This window comes from Pavona decussata, unplaced genomic scaffold (assembly GCF_977016875.1).
Source record: "Pavona decussata unplaced genomic scaffold, jaPavDecu1.1 SCAFFOLD_321, whole genome shotgun sequence".
NCBI classification, from domain to species: domain Eukaryota; kingdom Metazoa; phylum Cnidaria; class Anthozoa; order Scleractinia; family Agariciidae; genus Pavona; species Pavona decussata.
Window position 1 is genome coordinate 1,038,490 of NW_028145711.1, and position 20,850 is coordinate 1,059,339.

A 20,850-nucleotide genomic window follows, 5' to 3' on the forward strand; every position below is an offset into this window, starting at 1 on the left:
AGCTTAACAATACGATTAAAGTAAGAGGCCTGAAAAGTGCTAGTTTTACATACAGGAGTTTTAAGGTTATAACGATTACTTAGTCTGGTTCGGCCGTGAGAAACAGGAGAAGCAAAATCATAAACATTAAGATCAGTAAAACCTTTCCGACATTTGTAAAAAAACAAAACAAGATCTTTGAGTTCGCGGTCAAATGTCAGAGAAAGAAGTTTCAAAGTTAAAAGTCTTTCTCTGCATGACATTACGCCTACAGGTTGTTTGAGGATCCACCTTGTGGCCCTCCTTTGAACCCTTTCAATTTGAGTTTTTAATGCAATCTTGTCCGGTGACCAGACTTGGGTCGCGTAGAATAACTGAGACTTCACAAGTGCATGATAAAGTGAGCGTCTAGCAGAGACATTGTTTAAGGATCGAGGAAAGAAATCTTGGCAAGTCAGACTCCACATCGAATTCGAACCTTGTGTCATCATTTTCATAGGCTGCCATTTCCATGGCGGCATGGACGACGCCGCCATGTTTGTAACAAGCGATACTATGCGTCACTGACCAGAAATAGTGAGGGCTCAAGAAAGTTGAATTGAATAGTTGAATGTTGAATGAAGAATTGTATGTTGAATGAATAGTTGAATGTTGAATGAAGAATTGTATGTTGAATGAATAGTTGAATGTTGAATGAAGAATTGAATGTTGAATGAATAGTTGAATGTTAAATGAATAGTTGAATGTTGAATGAAGAATTGAATGTTAAATGGATAGTTGAATGTTGAATGAATAGTTGAATGTTGAATGAATTGTTGAATGTTAAATGGCGAGTTGAATGTTAAATAACGTGTTGAATGTTAAAAAGCGTGTTGAATGTTGAATAGAAGTTGAATATTAAACACATAGTTGAATATATAATACAAAACTGAATATAAAATTAAACGAATTGAATATTGCTACATTTGGCTTGCCATAATCAACATCAAAACTACGCAAATTTTAAATGCTCTCAAAATATTCTACCTTTGATTCCAACTTACGCTTTTGCAATCCCTAGCCTGCGAACACAGCAATCCCAAGTCCAGTCCACCATTCAATTTGTCCACTCGGCTTGGTAACCGCCCCGTTAGTGTGAACATCACGCTGATCTGTTGCCCTTGGTGGTTGATTAAGTGAGCGGCAAGATTTGAGCTGAGATTTGTTTGTTTGCAGGTAAGACAAGCTGTTCAGTTTACTTTTAGCCATAGTAGAGATCATTTGGGGACATCATTAATCGATTGAGGCAAGCAGGAAAGAGATTGCAGAGCAGGATAAAATGTAAGATTGTTGTTGTTGTTAATTGTTGTAAACTTTGGCGAAACAGCTGTAAATCATTTCAAGCAAACACCTGAGATTTGCTAAGATTTGAAATCGTCATCATACCGTCGCGTGCCTTTAATGTCCTCAATTTCCTCTAGTTTGCTTATGTGTTTACGCATCCATTCATTTCAATTGAGTGTTGATGCATGCATTTAAGGACGGTGCCTACTAATACCGAAGTATTTTGGGGCGGCTTATGACTATGCGGGCAAAACAGTTCCTACTAAGGCCTCTTGGAATCCAGAAAATTGGGGGTAACCACGCATTTTTCAGAGATAATTAAGCAATAATATCTCTAAAAAGCGCCAAAATATAAAGCAATGTATGGGATTTATTTTCCTAAATTGAAGATTAATAATCTCTGAAAAATGCATGGTTACCCCTAATTTTCCTTTGAGATACCAATAGCACTTGCTAAGTCCTGCTTTCTCCGTATAGTTTTAGACCGCGCAAAAATATCCCCGTATTAGTGAGCACTACCCATTGGAAACCCGAGTATCTCGAGATGCGCAGAACGTATGCGCAGTAACAATAGTAGGCACCGTCTTTAACACACCTTTGTGTTAACTACTCAGTCCCAGGTCTACACCTCCTAATTATTATACTAGAAATATGTGACTCGCAAAACCTCGTGAAGTTGGGGCTGGGTAGAAAGTCCTCTTTACTTGTATTGTACGGCATCAAATGAGGAGATTAAAAGGTTTCTGAACATAGCAACTATTTTGATGAGCATGGTCTTTTCGTAGTTCCACAGGCTAGTTTGCGGTTGAAAATCTATTTCTGAGGCGATGAAATGTACAACAGAAGTCCTGTCGTGTTCGATGAATTTATTTTACCGCGGCCACGAAACGTGTAATTTCTTCAATGCAATCTTTCACAAAAAAGATTTCTGGAAAAAAAGAAAAGATTCTGGAGAGATAGTTCTGTATCCAGTGAATATTGATGAACATTGCAGTTGAAATTTGATCCCGCACGCAAACGTTCGCGATGTATGCAAATTTTGCTCCAGACGACGCCAGACAGTCCGACGTCATTCATACTTTGTTTTTCACTGTTGCTAGGCAACAGTGCGGACACCTTCAACAAAACATATATAAAAATATATTTTTCGGCTTAGCTCCGCTTGGGCCGACTCGGCCCGACAAATTTATTAACCTCACTTCACGAGGAAAAAAGCATAAACAAAAGAAGGAAAGCATTAAGCTCCTTCAACACAAACCTCACAGTTATGACAGTTATAGAGGGTAGCATAACCATGGCAAAAGCACAGACACACTGTAACTTAAAGGGGCTGTGTCACCTATTTTTTAGTTTCACTGTATGAATGAATAGCCATTATCACTATTTATTTATTTATTGTTGTTTACAATAACCCTGCTAGTGTACATAAACTATGCTTTGTTATGTCTGGCTGCAGATGGCTACAATGAAATTGGATTGCATCTCCAAAAAAAAACCAGCTTTCAACTTTGTCAAGTTGTTCCTGTGTATTTTAGAAAAGTCTGTAACAACTGATAACAGTTTGTTTTTCTGAAGAGAAAAACCTTAGTATTTTCTTCCCAGTGTTGTAATAGCAATTTCATGTAAAAAAAAACAAGTTCTTTGTCAAATATTTCAGCAGTTTTGACCAAAATATGGCAAAATCGTCATGACAATGCCCCTTTAAACAGACTGTAGCCGTAAATTAATTTTCTTCTACAGATGTCTAAGAAGCTACAACTTAAACGATAAAGGGACAAAAAGTTGTGATAAGAAATTACCCTGTTATAACAATGATTTCAGATCCTATCAGTAGAATCCATTTTATTCTTGCCTAAAGGGGGTTTATAATGGCTTTGTGGTTCCAACCTCAATGCGTTAGAACAAACAGCTCAGTCTGTCTGTATTTCACTAAAGTTCTGCAATCTGTTCTCTGAATTTTGCCCTTGTTCGGTAGTCTACAGGTTGTATTTCACTTGATCCAGTGTTTACTCTTGTTATTCAGTCATTTTCTTTAAGGTGGCTTACTACAGTTTTCTGGAGTGAAAGAAGGCCTTTAATCAAACTGAAGAAAAACGCCAAAAGGAATTTTCTTGGAGATTTTTTTGTAGTACAATTAATACAATAGAGATAATTTTGAGTCAGAAATTAAATCGGGAATGCTCAAAAAGTGTTAAATACAAAAGAATGAGTCTTAGTGGGGGCCTGGAAACTACACCTTTTAAAGTTGTCTGGCTCTAAATCTAGCCGTACAACCCCACTTCAAAATTTCAGTATCTGAAAAGTGGGAAAAACTAAATATTTACAGGGAAGAACACGAACTTCTGTCAGAGGGAAATTTGGCAAATGACAAAATTAGGAAATTTTGCCTTATTTGAAAATTGCTAAAAAAATTTCTGACAGATTTTTTTTACGTTTCCGTTTTAGTGTTTTTCATCAACAGCAAAAATTTGAACATAGGTTGTACGGCTAGATTTGGAGAAATTAAGCGAGAAAAAATAGTTTTTGCGACCTCCGGTGAGTACACCATTGCGCATGGTTGTTCCGGGAAAACCCAGGTTCCAGCGCGCGCGCGCGCTTTAACTGGTGAGTGCATGCTGCCTTCGTGTTCAAACATTTGGCGCAAAATCACAACTCTGCAAAGGCTTAAAGGCTGTTAAGAAACGGCAACCATTAGAAAACACGTTTTTTTCAGTTATCAAGCCCAAACACAATCTAGCTACCGTAAGCACACCTTTGAAACCTACCTGGAATACCAGGTAACTTTCTGAGAGCCGCCATTTTGTTTTTGTGCTAGCGGAATTTTGCTCCCGCATGATGCTTTTGCGTGCCTTGGGCAGCGCGCGAGCAAATATAAGCTCGCATAGTACAAAAACTGTAGTAAACCACCTTAAGTTTTATTTGTTATACACCTGCACATCCTGTATTCTTGCTAGTTTGACTTATGACAGACAGACAGACACCTTTATTTAATTAGAAAGCTCAGGGTAGTCCCTTCAGGAGCTTAAAAGAACCCTGGTACTGTATGTTTTGAGAGTACAGTAGAACCCCGGTAACTCAAACTCAGAAGGAAACGAAAAACTGTTCGAGTTAGCAGGGTTTCGAGTTATCGGGTCAATTAAAATATCCAACTTTTCAGGTTAATAATTAATAGTTTATTGATTTTCAGCACTTCGGTATACAATGCAGTACAAACATGTGCAAATTAAACTTTTTTCACGTGAAACCAATACATTTTGTAACAACGGTAATGATTGTGCATTCTTACGACAATGCAATACCGTGAGTGTAACTTAGTTTATTTAATACACTCAATTTATGTTCCTTTTTGCATCCTCCAGTCTTTGTTATAGTGTTAGAATTCGATCACACGATAAGAAAAACTAGTGGGATATCTCAATGGGCATCCATAGCGAGTTATAAGAACCAGAAATTCGAGTTATTGGGGTAAATTTGATCAAGGGAAATGAAATTTAGTTCGAGCTAGCGAGGTTTTCGAGTTATCCGAGTCCGAGTTAACTGAGCAAAAATGACTGAAAAGTTGGGTCAAATCCAAGGGAATTGAGACTCAGTTCGAGTTAGCGGGGGAGTTCGAGGTACCGGAGTTCTGCTGTAGTTCAGAACCACCAGTTGTTCATATACATGTAATAATGATTATATTGTAAATTGTCACCCTTCCTACATTATTATTATTACTATTATTATTATTATTATTATTATTAGTTCTAATCAATAATGATTTTGAATGACATTTTAAAATAGAAATAAGTGAAAATAAAAACAGACAGCATTTTGGAAGTCTCATGACACCATCGTCGAATTATTTCAAATGTCATAAGCCAATAGCATCATGAAGATGTGGTTTTGTTTGTTTTATTATTGCTCATTTCATTTTAAAGTTAAAGTCCCATAAGTGACCACCCAAAATGTCAAGTCTAGGTGGTCGCTTACAGGAGTTGGTTGCTTATAAGAGTTCAAACCTCATGATGCCAGAGATTTAGTAGCCACAACAGCATTTTTAATCTTTTCAGAATTATATTGCCAAAGAATTTCAGTATGCAAGTTGATGGTTTGCCTGTGATAAATTACCTAATACGGCGAATGGGACAAGTCTAACTCGGGACACCCAGTGCCTCCTATTGTGGCATTCATGTCCCCTGAACCACCCAAGAATGTACATGTGATAACGTACAATAGCAAATTGTCCACCTTCCAACAGGGAATAGATAGGAGGACGTATGTGACAAGTGGTCGCTTATGAGAGGTCAAAAACAGAAGAAAATTGGAAAACTGTTATCTCTAAAAGTGGTCGCAGTTGCCTATGAGAGGTGGTCGCTTACGAGAGGTTCAAACTATAGGGCTTTGACTGAGAAAAATTTGGTATTTCTGAAACATGGTTTCTCAAGAGAGGTGGATGGGGAGGGTGGGGGTTCAACTGTATTATTCATTCATTCATTCATTCATTCATTCATTCATTCATTCATTCATTCATTCATTCATTCATTCATTCATTCATTCATTCATTCATTCATTCATTCATTCATTCATTCATTCATTCATTCATTCATTCATTCATTCATTTTGCCATAATTTAACCAGAAATACAGTTCAAAATAAATACATTAAAGATGATATACATTGTTCCTACTACTACAATATTCCTACTAAATTATTTACAAGATCAAATGTGGTAAAAGCAAGGAAGCCTATATAGAAGCCGGGGGCTTATAAACAACAGGCTTCCTGGAACTATAGGATAAACCATACAAGTTAAGGGTACTGAATGAAAATTCCAATTAGTTTTTTTTTTTAAGAAAAAGAAAAAGAAAAGGTGTGTAGCTCAACAAAGAGTCAATTTAACTGAGAAAGAAGGAATTTTTTAAGTCTTTTGCCTTTCACTGTTTTGAATTTATTAAATTACTAGTAAAAATACCTTTTAAAGATATTACTATTAAAAATAAGCACCCAAAATGGTGAACTTTATGTGTTATGTACCTTTACTGTGATGCTAAATGAACTACTTAACATGTACTCCTTCCAAGTGGTCAAATCTGATTACAGTCATCTCTGTCTAAGGCAGACAGCCTCAAGCCCAGCTCCTTTTGTCCACCTTGGTGAGGTATCTGCATTTAGTTACAAATGTGAACTACACTGAGACAAGAGAAGGTGAAGCTGTCTGCCTTAAAGCTGAATTGATTTGAATGTTTGATTAGCGAACGCAACATATCTTTTTTACTAACAAGCTGAATTGTATGTCTTGTTATTGAAACTCAGTAGAAATGCAATTAAAACCAAATTTGTGATTGATTTTTATTATCCTTTGGATTATCAAACCTTTGATTAAGTTCAATGGAATGATTGTTCCAGACATAAGGTTGTGTTATGGTTGAAAAGGCACATGGGATATAATCAGGAGCTTGGCAGGTCCAATATTTATTTCATTTCACATTTGTATAGCCTCCGCTGCAGTCATTTTTAGGTGAGTCATATTACCCTCCTGTCTTCATGTGCCTGCTTGCTGGAAGGCCACATTCTTTTGTCATTGTGTACTTTTGACCAATCAAATCTCTGATTAGGTAGATCTTTAGACTTCTTGTGAGAAATTATGTGTAATTGATTAAGGTGATTCCACTGAAAAAGAAGGACTATTAAGAATTTTCTAAGAATTGGTCCAGTTCATGACTATGTTATGAGCATTACAAAAATGAAATAAAAAATGGGGGTCACCGTGCTCGTTTTTGTGCAACCTGGATGGCTATTATAGTAAATAGATGACCCACGAGGTTTATATTAGGAACGCTAGTAATCAGAAGAGGGGACTATCATTTTTAGAAAAATTAATTTTTGCACTTAAATATCGAAGCAGTTCAACAAAATTTACTTTAATCTTACACAACAAACTATTTTCATTGAACTGGAACTAAGATTATGAAAGAAATTAAAGATTTTGCTGCGTGTGCACGTAAGCAGCACTACCTAAATACGTGCTTTTTAAAGCATTCAAATAAAAATATCTCAAAGTAGAGTATTTAACTTTTCTTTAAATTGCGATATATAGTGGTCAACCATATGACATTTAAATTGATGCATTAAAAAATGGGGGTCACCGTGCTCGTTTAGAAGAAAAGGACCATTTATTTTCCTGCAGAGCTTAACCTCAAGGAAATCCCGTAATGTTGTGCGTGTGCACGCTCGTGCGCGCGCTAAATGACGCGAAAAATTATGCGCAGCAAGGATGCGCAATGCAATTCAACGGAATCACCTTAATGCTCTGTACACACATGCCAAATATACGGCTAAAACTTTGAAGAAACATGGTTGATGTTTTGTCTGAGACACATAACTTGGATTAACTCTGTCACCTGTTAGAATGGTTTGGAATGACAAAAAAGTGGCACAGATACTGTTTACTTAATCAACTATTAGGGTCTGAAGACCACAGCTTTTATCTGTAAGAGCTGAGCACCAGAGCTCATTTGCTGTGCCAAATGCAACAAGGGGCTATTGCAATAATATTTTGAAAAGGCTCAGAAAATGTGGGGAATTAAAGAAGTTGAAATTGGCATTAGAGATAAAATCATCACATGTGCCATAAAAATGGATTGCTTTTCAGTACTGAAATTGGTCAAGTTAGCTTAATGAATATGGCAGCCTTTAATGGGCCATTTCAAATTTTTTGAGTAGATTTTCTTTACCAAGGGACTTTCTATCGATTTTATTATTTGTAAATACGCAATTCAGCCTTCCGGCTGCAATGTATTGATCATTAAACTATCTACCATATCATCTCTCATATCTATCATTACTCGTTCAACAAACCTAATTTTCCATATGTTTGTTACTTGGTCTAAGAACCACTTCTTTCTTTGAGCAAGCTTGGATGACACAAGGTAATGACTTTCTTTTCTGTCGTAGGAGAAGAGAACTTATGACCAAACTACTGACACCATCGTACACTAAAATCCAAACCATTTCATTTTTCTGAAGACTTGAAGTATCTTGCTTCAAAGGAAAGTGTTTCTGTGTTTTGTCGAGTCATTGTTCAGGATTGATAATAAGCATAAATACTAATGAACCTTTGTAGGGTTTTTCTAAAGCCAAAAAGCTAGTTATACAAAACTATAAAAACCTTTCTCTTCAGCAAACTAGAGGATGTTCCTATCCATTGAAATGTTGCATTGAAATTCCCCTAAAAAGACAAACGTGCACTGTAGTAGACTCTCACACCAGCTACATGTACCGTCTAAGCTTACATTTGTTTTGCATTGTTTGTAAATTAGATTTTGCAAAACAAGTTTGTAAACAGTTGAATCCCCAGTCACTGTTGTGTCTTTTGCTAGATAGTGAAGGTCAATTATCTAGACTAAGAGGTGGCAAAAGAATGCTGACCTCCAGTAAGGGGACATTTGTTGGGGGGTTGGTGAGTACTTTGACTCCCCTAAAACTAAAAGTGAATGCATAAAAGCCAACCCTTGTAAGTTGCAGCTGTGTTTTTGTCATTGCCTCGCTTGACTTTGTTTGAGCTGTGGCAGTTTAAAGTTTCCCTACTTTTGTTGATACAAGTCTATAGACTTTTGAATACATGTATGGCATTAGATTGAATGAACAGGAATGTTCCTGAATTTAGGCCTAATTGCTCTAAGTGAGAGCTGCAGGTTTATTATAAAAGCAGGTAAACCTTTTTGAAAATCTGTCCTTGTCTCTAATTTATCAGCTATTGATGGATGAAAATGCTCCATTGCTTCCCATTCATGAATGAACATTCCTTCAGCAATATGTCTGTGATCTGGGGCAGGTGTTTCCTTTGGTTCGTTTCTCCTTTCCCCTGCTCCAGACACTAACAAGAGAGCACTGTAACTGAGGATCATTTGAAGTGTTTTGAAAAAAGTTATAAACCATAGCATTTATTCCAATGTTTGTACTTGCTTTCACACATAAAGGCAAGTCTTGAAATACTGGTATCTGGCATTGAGTTGCTCAATTGTGTTGAATCAAATTTCAAAACTTACAGAAGTTTGCTTGAAAGGGTTTGATTTGTCATAGAAGGCCACAAATAGGAATTATGGCACAGAGTTTGATAAGGTGGTCTTTCATACCCCAGCACAGATTGGCTTGCTTGTGCTAATTTCAAGTCGATTATCACAAATATAAATGTTATTGTGAAAGCTTTGTCATCAGACTACTTGTGTCTTGATTCTAAATTACAGTAGTAATCTATTTGGTATGTTACACTGTAGACAGTAGAATCTAAGGGATATGATTGCAACACAGAGACAAATGAAAAACTGTGTTAAAAGAAGCTGAAGACATTTTTTTTATACTTTACCACTGAGCTACGGCAGCATTGTGGGAGGAAGGCCACTGAGACAAACATCCCGTATACTGCTACGATTTGTATGCTGATGAGTGGCATACATGTATGCATATTGAAAAGAATGCGATGTTACAATACATGTCTGTGCATGTGACAAACATCCTAATAGGACAGATGACATAACTTTTGTTTATTTACGATTCGTTCCAAATTGAACTTTGTTCAAACTAACAAGATGGAAAGTTCCAAACACGACTGGACGCTTTCTGTCACAGCTACATCCCTCCAAGTTTGTTCTTAAAATCTTTTTTCTAGTGCCAAAAGTTCCCAATTCATGAATTTTTCAGAAGCGATGTTTTATGAAAATTATTTGACATTGGATTTCCATACAAACACTGTTATTTCGACCCTGTTTGCCTACCCGTCAAAATGGCGTCGAAAACCGTGGCAAGGCCTATGGTCCAGATTACAGTTGATGTTATACCTCGGTTCCTGGCCAGACCCCCTCACATCTGATCAATTGATAAACCGAAACTGTAGACCTGTCACGAGACTAAAATATTGAATCATTGCTCCAGGTTGTGGTTCAAAATTCTACTGCTTACAGAGGAGCAGTCCTATGGAATGCATTAGGAAGATCCGATGCGTCGGTCTTCAACTGGACAGACATGAAGTCCTTCATAAGGAACGTTGCAAAGAGCTTCACTTTTAAGGATTTTAACTTTAATGTTTTAGCTCCACAGACGACCAATCACACATGTAAGAGTTTTAAAAATTTTTAACCCTGTCAAGAGCTACAAGTTTTATTTATTTATTTACAGCGGTTACCAATAACACGTGACCTTCGGCATTCAGAGGAGTCGGATAAAGTTGCGTTTTGGTGGACGTCAATCAAACAAAAGCCGTTGAAATTATTTTGAATTCTGACCAGATTCCAAGGTAACCCGGCAAGAAACTAAGAATTTTACCTCGCTAACAGAAGGTAAACTTTATTTTAATTGATTCTCGAGCCAGATCAAGCGCAAATAAAAGGTATTTTTGAATTAAAAATTTCAATTTTCACTGCACGTGATAATTTGCTCACTTGCACGCATCGCTGATTTAATTAACAGGTGTAGCGATTTCAAATGTTTCATAAAAAAATACGGCTTCGTCTAAACAATGCTCATTTTTTTAAGATAACCTGGCTTGGAAATCAACTTTCATTAAGTTTGTTATCCGTCAGCGGATAAAACTGTCAATTTTTTAGTTCTGTTGCCTTGAAATGTTCTCAGAATTCAAAATAATTTCAACGGCTTTTCTATGCTTGACGTCCACCAAAACGCAACTTTATCGGAGTCTTTTGAAGGCGATAGGTCGCGTGTTATTGGTAACCGCTGTAAGATTTACATGTGTTAGTAATAGTTAATAGTTAAAACAATTGTTTTATTTATTTCTTTAGTTATTTTTAACTTTGTCATATACCGATGAGAACTATAGTTTGGTTTTACTTTATAACACGATCCCGAAAGCTGTAAGCTTTTTCTATGATCGTGTATAAATAAAGGTTGTATGTATGTATGTATGTATGTATGTATGTATGTATGTATGGCTGGCTGGCTGGCTGGCTGGCTGGCTGGCTGGCTGGCTGGCTGGCTGGCTGGCTGGCTGGCTGGCTGGCTGGCTGGCTGGCTGGCTGGCTGGCTGGCTGGCTGGCTGGCTGGCTGGCTGGCTGGCTGGCTGGCTGGCTGGCTGGCTGGCTGGCTGGCTGGCTGGCTGGCTGGCTGGCTGGCTGGCTGGCTGGCTGGCTGGCTGGCTGGCTGGCTGGCTGGCTGGCTGGCTGGCTGGATGGCTGGATGGCTGGCTGGCTGGCTGGCTGGATGGATGGATGGATGGATGGATGGATGGATGGATGGATGGATGGATGGATGGATGGATGGATGGATGGATGGATGGATGGATGGATGCATGCAGGTAGGTAGGTAGGTAGGTAGGTAGGCAGGTAGGTATGTCACGTACATGCATATCACCCTATGGTGTCCCTGTTAGTTCAGTCCTAAGTTTAGCGAATGACCCACGTAACAGTAAGAGTCCTCATTGTGAGATAATCAAGGCTGGTAAATTGTATAGCCATTTCTAAAACCAGGGTTGGACACTGCAGTGAAACTAGCCTCATTTACAATATATATAAGCACATACATAATACAGCATGCATGGTGCATTATTTATAACTCTGTTGTGGAGCGTTGTCCGTTTATAACAGATTTGAAAACTTTAATGTATCATAGGATGTTTGTCGCTTTGAAGACAAGATAAAGCTTCCAATGGTTCTCGAGAGACCCCCAGGGCACCCAGGGTGATAACTGGGCTATTAACGAGAGACGTCTAGTATTTGTGCATGTACGCGCGTTGTAAAATACCATAAACATGGCCCAAACATGACCAAACAGCCAAATTAAATGTAACTAAGTTACTGCATTTTAGCTGCTGTAAAGACTTAACAATACAAATGCAATGTTTGCTTTTTACTCGGGCCGTAAGGCGGACCGAGTTAAGGTTTCGGTAGCATTATCAAATTCTTTTTTCTTTTTGGGGTCGCGATGGGCCCACGAGTTATTGTTCTCGGTCTCGTTTTTTGTACTCGGCTGGTACGAGTCACGTTTTCTGTTGTGTTATCAAATTCTGATAACACGACATAGTGTTTTCCCCTGTATTTCATTCTGACTGCAAGAAATGCAATTCTATGTGGTGGTTACTTATTGCCTCACTTTATCTCTGTATCTATCTATTTGGTAGCCTGCGAGCAAGCTCCCTTGGGGGGGGGGGGGGAGGGGGAAAGAGGATCCACCCCCAAAAGAGCTTGCTCGCAGGCTATCTATTTGGGGGAATTGGCGATGCTGGAGGTTATCACTGTTAAAAGATTGTAGGCTTTACCCACCACACGGTCAAATATGGCCCGAATATAAGCTGGAAACAGCTTCTTGTTTGGGAAAAATGAGGACGAATGATTCCTTTGGTACAGTTTTCGGCAGTATTCAGGTGTTTGTCATTACCTTTCAGATAGCAAACAGCACTAAAGAAGGATGCTAAGATTCTCGGGACAAAAAAGAGGCCAATCTTGGAAATGTCCCCGGTGTGGCAAGTGTTTTAGTGGTGCAGGAAGCCTAAAAAGACATGAAAGAGTCCATACTGGAGAGAAGCCTTATAAATGCGAACAGTGTGGGAAGTGTTTTAGTGGTGCAGGAAGCCTAAGAAGACATGAAACAGTCCATACTGGAGAGAAGCCTTATGAATGCAAACAGTGTGGCAAGTGTTTTAGTGTAGGAGGACATCTAAGGACGCATGAACGAGTTCACACTGGAGAGAAGCCTTATGAATGCAAACAGTGTGGCAAAAAGTTTGGTCAAGAAGGGAATCTATGGGCGCACGAAAGAGTTCATACTGGAGAGAAGCCTTATGAATGTAAACAGTGTGGCAAGTGTTTTAGCGAAGCAGGAAATTTAAGGACGCATGAAAGAGTTCACACTGGAGAGAAGCCATATGAGTGTAAACACTGTGGCAGGCGTTTTAGTTTAGCAGGGAATCTAAGGAGACACGAAAGAGTTCATACTGGAGAGAAGCCTTATGAATGCAAACAGTGTGGCAAAAATTTTGTTCAAGAAGGGCATCTATGGGCGCACGAAAGAGTTCACACTGGAGAGAAGCCTTATGAATGTAAACAGTGTGGCAAGTGTTTTAGCGAAGTAGGAAATCTAAGGACGCATGAAAGAATTCATACTGGAAGAAAGCCACATGAATGCAAACAGTGTGGCAAGTGTTTTAGTCAAGCAGGAACTTTAAGGACACATGAAAGAGTTCATACTGGAGAGAAGCCTTATGAATGCAAACAATGTGGCAAGTGTTTTAGTGTAGCAGGAACGTTAAGAAGACATGAAAGTGTTCATACTGGAGAGAAGCCGTATGAATGCAAACAGTGTGGCAAGTGTTTTAGTCAAGCAGGAGAGCTAAGGAGACATGAACGAGTTCATGCTGGAGAGAAACCTTATGAATGCAAGCAGTGCAACAAGTTTTTTCGCCTCTTGAGAAGTTTAAGAAAACATGAAAGAGCTCACAATGATGCTAATGATTGTAATCAAGGTAACATGTGCACGCCAACCAACACTTTGATTGAACTCCAGTTTGGTCATGTTGGAAAACACATGTGCTGGATTTGTCAAGAGGAGTTTAGTAGTGAGGCATTACTCCTTAGCCACTATGAAAATCATATGATTATAAGCGATTAACTTTAAATTTGTTGTCATGTCTTTTATTATCGGTAACAACACATGACTAAGAAGGTTCAAGACAGAAATTTTTGCTTTTGTCTGTTCTCGTTAGTTGAAAACCGCATTGCTTCAGTTTTTAGCAGGAGCGTTAATGTTGATTCTCAAACTCATTAATAATTCATCAAGAGAAAACAAAGAAAATCACTACCGTGACCGTGGTTTGGATATGTGATCCTAATTACCATAAAATTTTGCCAACTTTAGCCTTGAATTTCTCCAAGAATTATTGATCATTTGAGAAGCCATATCCAAACACTCGAAAGTGTGTTTTATCAGATATCCAAACACCTCGAAGTCGTTTAAAAAAACTCGGCTGCGCCTCGTTTTTTCAACTTACTTCTTAGTGTTTGGAAATCTGATGAAACACACCTTCTCGTGTTTGATGTATTACATCAAGAGGTAATAAGTTGCTATTTGTAGGTCATGTTCTCTTTTTATATAGTTCGTACTAAACCCGGCATATAAAGTCTACTCTTCAGCACTCTACCTACAAAAACTTTCATTACAGTTCATTTCCAAACAACTAAGCTCTTGCTTTCAAAGTGTACAAATTTATTTTCATTCAAGATGACGATAAAAGCTGCTATATTTAGCCTATTTTTATTTCCTCGTAAGTTCTTGATTCAACTAATTGACAGAATATCCGCTTTTTTAACGATTTGTGTTCAGGGGATGGTTCAAAACTTTACCGGTTATATGTATTCTGTTTTCACATTATTCCTTGGAGCTCTGAGAAAAAGACAGTTACGGCAAACCAGATGGCTACCTTTAGAAATTTTCCATGTTTTGCCTGTCGTACTACTATCCTGGTACAAATAGAGCCAGTCTAAACTAAGCTTCATGTGGTTTGTTACCGTAGGTAAGGTCGATTGGTGCTCCTTGCTTAAGAAATAAGTATATGTAGAAATGTTTGATACGCATGCGGTGGAAAAAGTACAGGAGGACACTGCAAACTCGTTCCCAGAGTCCCTCCTCTTGCTGTCCCCTGGGAAGAGTAGGGAAGCTGGGAACGAGGATGGAGAATAATGAACATTAGTAAAGCTTATATATGGAAGTTGGAAAGAACTAGAATTGGTGAAGTGGATTTTTGTTATGGCAGTTGTGATTGGAGCACTTAGGATAGTAAGCATTTGAAGACCTAGATTGCGAATATAAGGAACAACTGGGTACTAATTTACTGGCAATTGATCTTTTTTAAATTAGGCAATCGCCTGCAATTGCATTTCTTTCAGGGTAGGATTTTACCTTTTTTTAGAGGACATGGGCTCTTGGTTTTAGTTTTTCAATCTTTCCTTGCCAATCTTACATCTGGCTTGGCTCACATCGCACAAACAAAGTAACCTTGTCTGATTTTGAAACACCTTGCAGGCCGAAGAGTCTCCAATATATTGAATTATGCACGGTCCCGGGCCTTTGTCTTTTGGACAAGGAACGATTCTTCGTATGAAAGATTTTGAAGTTCCGTCTGTTTCAATCTGGATGTATATATTTTTTTATCTAGGCCCTTTGTTTCAGTTTTTGTATATTTATATTTGTTTTTGTTATCAAGGGCTTTGTCCTGTGGAGAGAGGTAGTTCCTTGATTAATCCATCTGTTTCCGTCAGCTCCCCTGCCTTGTGTCTCATCCGGGCTATAATACTTATAACGTTTTCCTCCCATTGGTTTAGACGGGAGGCGAGTAACAGATTTTTCGTTGCCAAGCAACGAGTGCTGTGCATCTTTTGTGTGTTGATTTACCCCAGCTGTGCATACTACTCCGCCTGAAATTATAAAAGAATTTAATCACTTCCTATAGAATGAAAGAGATAAAGTCAGTAGACTTTCAACTTACACCCGCTTCGATTCTGGTGGGATCAGAATGGTTGATTATGAAAACGTGGTAAAAGACCTGAAGTTAAATTGGTTAAAAAATATAGTAGATGATAGTTATAATAGTTTTTGGAAACTTTATCTAAGGATTGTTTTTACTTCATTGTAACTACGATGTTCATAAATTAAATACTTTTACCCGATTCTTATTATGAACTCTTATTACGGTGGGCAGAATTACGAGACGTTGTTGATTGTGATGGTGAGTATAAATATATCGTTTGGAACAACAGAGAAATTAAGATAAACGATGAAAGCGTGTTTTATGAACAGTATTTTTCACAAGGTACCTCAATTTATTGGGGATGATATTTGTATTGTGCTGAGGCCTTATGTATGTATATTTTCTTAACAAAAGGTCATTCTGAGTGATTTGATTCCATTAGATTGTACATTTTTTATTATCATAGACCTTTGTGATTAATTTAATTATAGATTTTGTTTCTTGTAAATTATACTCGGAAATCAGTCTTCGGACTGCGAGGTGTTCTTTTTCATAAACGATTTTACTACTACTATATCGAAAACCTATTGTACGTAAAGACAAATATTGACTCTTTTAACACTGTCAGAGGGGAAAGGCTTTTAAATTCTAATTTTTTGGCGTGGACAGTACAAAGACAGGCTGCTCCTCTGAATCGACGAACACATCCACCTACTTTCAATCTCGTTCTTGATTGAGAAAATTTTAAATAATGTGACTACTATCTATTCTAAATAAAGCTCAAGTATGGAAAGCCCAAGAAATGGGCCAAGTTAGGGGAAGAATTTGATTTGGAAGATAATTATATCGCAGAGGCCTTTTTGCTGCCTACAAGAGTTTCCAGTGAACCTAATTTACGATCTTTTCAATATAAAGTATTGAATTCTATTCTTTTTACCAATGACATCCTTTTAAAAATAGGCTATATTCCAAGCTCTAACTGTCCCTTTCGTCAAGATACCACAGAAACTAGAAACCATATATTGTTTAATTGTCCCTTTTCACGCTCTTTTTGGATGGATGTTGCGAACATTCTAAAGAACATTGGTATTTGCAATTGTCTCTTTCTGAATGACGTTATCGTAGGAATCTTGAAGGACGGGGTGAATCAGTTAATTATGTAATAATTTTAGGGAAAAAACCTATTGATGGAGTTGTAGGTACAAAGAGATTAAACCATCTGGTTGCCACTTTAACAAATGCGAAACAATTTTTCATAATAAATGGAAAAAACTATGAAGAGATGCTTTTAAGTGGCTAGAAGTAATTATCTTTTTTAGTTAATTATGAAATATTTCCTTGTAAGTAATTTAACAATTACACACACGAAAAACAAAGCCCCCTCAAAACAAAAACAAAAAACGTTTCTACAACCTTCACAATTTATTGTGCCTAGAGAAACTTGCGTAGTAGTATTGTAATACAAAAACTGTACACTGATACTCTATCGAGCTCTCCCATGGCTTTCAGTAAGTTTGATGAGTATTTTAATTTACAATTAAGGTTGTATGTTAAACATGATTGTATGTTAAATAAAAAAATAATGAGAATAAATATTTTGTGGTTGAAGCTGAATCTCTGAGAAACGGCTGTCCTTTCGTTTATACATGAAATAAAGTGAGCAATTTTATTTCCCAAAGCTCTGAGAGTTAGAGCGCATTAACGTCTCTTTCAGGCAATAATAAAATTTCTGTAGTCCCTTTCTATACTGTTGAATAACATAAAATGATAGCAGTATCACTACTCTCCGCTGGATACCACCATCGTTTTTTACTCACCCTCCCCTCCCCCCATGCTATCCTTATTTCCTCTCCCTGCCGCGAAATGTACTATGTGACCCTCGCAATGCAGAGTTGTCGTGAATGTCATGAAAAGGAGTACAAGCGAATTTGCTCGGTAAATGATCACTTTCATTGACTCTAGCCTTTTATTTTCTAATAACTGTTGCGTTTTAGTCGTATTTGACCAAGCAAAAAACCCTCGGCTAAATGGCGGAATTTTCGTAACCGCCCCCATCGGATTTTACGTAGATATCCTTTTCTTGCAATTGATTTAATCGTTTGTTCATTGCATCGACGAAAGAGACGCTCCTTAATCGAGTCGTTGTGCATGATCCTCAGCGCGAGATATCGAGAAAAGTGGTTGTATGTCGATTCCATGTTGAAACGTCACAATACCATCTTGACGTCCCAATAAGGCTGTCCATCATGCCCAGGGCGCGCGTTTCGTGCTGTTCCTCGTGGTTTCGCTTCGAAAACTACAAGGCAAGGTAAGATCCTTGCGAAATTCTGGAAAACCTGTCGGATTTGGTAAAACTGTCATATGACTCTCAGAACAATACGCTAATCAATATTGACGTTATTCACATTTAATTGAACTTTTGTTCTCCTTTGTTCGCGTCCGTCGTTGTAGTTACTCAAGATCCAGTATTAATATTCAACCTGAGCCTTGCTTGTCGTGTTCATTTTCTGGAAATTCCAGAATTAATACGTTGAACTTTGATCACTTCAATCCGAATAAATATTGTAATCACCAGGGTTTTATTCGATAAGGGCTGCATTAAACATACAAATCAAGAAGAAGAAGAAGAAAAATACATCCTGCATGAGTAACAACCTGCACTGGGAAAACAAAGAAGTAACTGGAACGACAGTACCCCCGCCGCACCCTTGGTAAGATGCCCCGTAAACAACAGGGACTTGTTGCATAAAACGTTTCTAAGATAACACGGATGTTAACGATTGTTCTCAAACAATAAGCTATTGTTTTGCAACTATACTTACAGGTCCATGTAATCTTAACATGATTTATGCAACCCAGCTAAGTGCCTAAGGGCCTAAGGCGACACACTATAATCTTTGATTACTACTAGCTTACATTTAAATTGCAAACATTGCTTTTCATTCCATTTTCCACCTGATGAAAAAGACGGCTTCGAACATCGGTTGTGTCAAGACTTTTATAACTAGTAGTAATCGAAGATTATAGTGCGTCGATTTAGGCCCTTAGGCACCTTACTGGGTTGCATTAATCATGTTAAGATTACAGGAACCTGTAAGTAAAGTTGCAAAACATTAGGTTATTGTCTGGGAACAATTGTCAACAGCCGTTAGAAACGTTTTATGCTACCAGTCCCTGGTGTTTATAGGGCATCCTACCAAGGATGCAGCGGATATTTCAGAAAGAAAAGGATCTTACCTTGTCTTGTACTTTTCGTTTTGTACCTTTTGCAGCGAAACCACGAGGAACGGTACGAAACGCGCGTGGGACGTCAAGATGCTATTGTGACGTTTTTATAATGAACAGTGAAAGAAAAGTTCCTCGGAGATGCATGACATGACCACACTGAAGAAACGTCTATGTTTTTTAAAACCATTTTTGACATCTTTTGATATTTATTTTTATAACAATCACATCCGATACACAACTTCTTTTCTTGATTTCTCGCGCTTAATAACATGCATGTGCACAGGAAAAGCGGTTTTCTCCACACTGAGAAAGGGTTATATACCCGAAACGCGCGCGCGCGCGCGCGTGTGTATATGTGTGTTTTTTCAAAACATTATTAATATCTATTTTTATATCAATCCCATCCGATATACAATCCTATCCGATATACAACTTCTTTTCTCGATTACTCGCGCTTAGGAACATTTACAGCGTTAGGATGCTGCCGCTGAACATTTACAACGGTAGGCACTGAGTACGAAACGCGCTGGGCATGATGGACTGTAATATTCATTATGCTATTGTGACGGTGCGATTTTGCACCGACATATTTTCTCGATTTTTTGCGCTAAGGAACACGCGCGCTGGGCATGATGGACAGTATTGGGACGACTCGATTAGGAAGCGTCTCCTTCGTCGACGCAAAAAGAATACAAAGTAGAAGTTTGTTAATTCAACTCAAACATTTTGGCCTTACCTGATTTCCATTCACCTCTTTACAGAAGACAAAGCCCTCGCCTAATCAGACTGGGTGAGCAACCTTCACAGCGAGACAGGCTGGTTATATTGAAATGTCAATAATTTCGTCTCATGTATTTAATAGAGAAAATCTAAAATGCGCGTCAAATCTCTTTATGACGTCTAGAATTGTGTTCCAATAGTACGCGCATGAGCGAGAGCAATCAACTCTTTCCGCGCTTGTCTTGCGTAGATGTTAAGGAATAGATCGAAGGCTATGGGTTGAAAACATTCTCACAACCAGTGCTTACGGTGCCAGGAAGAAAATTCGGGTTCAGAAAATATCAAAAATGATCAGTTACGACAACCTTCTTCTTCTGTCTCCTATAGCAGATATTTTTTCGCAGTTTATGACAATCTCGCACGTAACGATGTCCCAGGGGGGTACTCGGGTATAAACGTGACGGGGGGTCGATGGAGCCTAATATTTTGCACCTAAAAAAATACATGGACCTTATATTGTGCACTCAAAAAAATACAACACTGGAAATTTTAGACCCCCCAAAAATACATGACTTTTATACCCTAAAAATGCAATTTTAAGAACAGTATCAGGAGCCCATGACAGTATACATACTGCCTTTCTGCTGCGTAAGAACTATTAGCCTGGCGGAAATTCGAACCCAAAAAAATACGCGCAGATTTTTCAGACCCCAAATAATACACGGTTAAATCTTCAACCCAAAAAAATACAGGAGTTGAAAATTTTAGACCCAAAAAAATACGTCGGACCCCCTGGTCACGTTTATATTCGAGTATCCCCCTTGGCAACGATGTATGAATTTTTATCCAAATTGGAGCTTAATTATCTCTGATTAATGCGTTGTTGCCTTCAATTTTTGTTTTAGAATGAAAAAGACCTTGCTAAGATTTTTCTTCCTATTCTCACTGTCCAAATAACCACGAAACTAGCCGGTGTTTTAAAGTCAATGCCACCCGTGTCTCGTGGGACTTCCTGCTCTTTGGTCCTTCTCGCCTCAGTTACGCCGTTCTTGGATTTCAGAATGTTTTTTACCCATCCACCTCCCCTTCTACCTTTCCTTTCTCTGTCTTACAACCCCCTATCTTTGCAAAATCCCATAACTTTATTCAGC

General features: G+C 38.1%; 1 protein-coding gene and 1 long non-coding RNA gene across 6 annotated transcripts in view; one reads left to right on the top strand and one right to left on the bottom strand.

Moving 5' to 3' along the window:
- LOC146453942 (uncharacterized) overlaps positions 1 to 16,324 on the top strand; it is a 43,212-nt gene extending 26,888 nt beyond the window's left edge. The window contains exons 1-3 of one of the 5 annotated variants that reach the window (XM_085096035.1): positions 1,155 to 1,194; positions 10,213 to 10,393; positions 12,674 to 16,324. In XM_085096035.1, the coding sequence (XP_084952161.1) occupies positions 12,697 to 13,896 (1,200 nt within the window). In that variant the 5' untranslated portion in view covers positions 1,155 to 1,194; positions 10,213 to 10,393; positions 12,674 to 12,696 and the 3' untranslated portion in view covers positions 13,897 to 16,324. Of the gene's footprint in view, positions 1 to 1,125; positions 1,300 to 10,212; positions 10,394 to 12,673 lie in introns of those variants that run through there. The other 4 variants (XM_085096034.1, XM_085096033.1, XM_085096036.1 and 1 more) reach the window with 4 other exon arrangements.
- LOC146453943 (uncharacterized) overlaps positions 1 to 19,822 on the bottom strand; it is a 31,734-nt gene extending 11,912 nt beyond the window's left edge. Inside the window, exons 1-2 of the long non-coding RNA XR_014859393.1 lie at positions 19,716 to 19,822; positions 14,886 to 15,698 (exon numbers count right to left, since the gene is read on the bottom strand). This is a non-coding gene — a long non-coding RNA (uncharacterized LOC146453943). The remainder of the gene's footprint in view (positions 1 to 14,885; positions 15,699 to 19,715) is intronic.
- Positions 19,823 to 20,850: the final 1,028 nt, after the last annotated feature.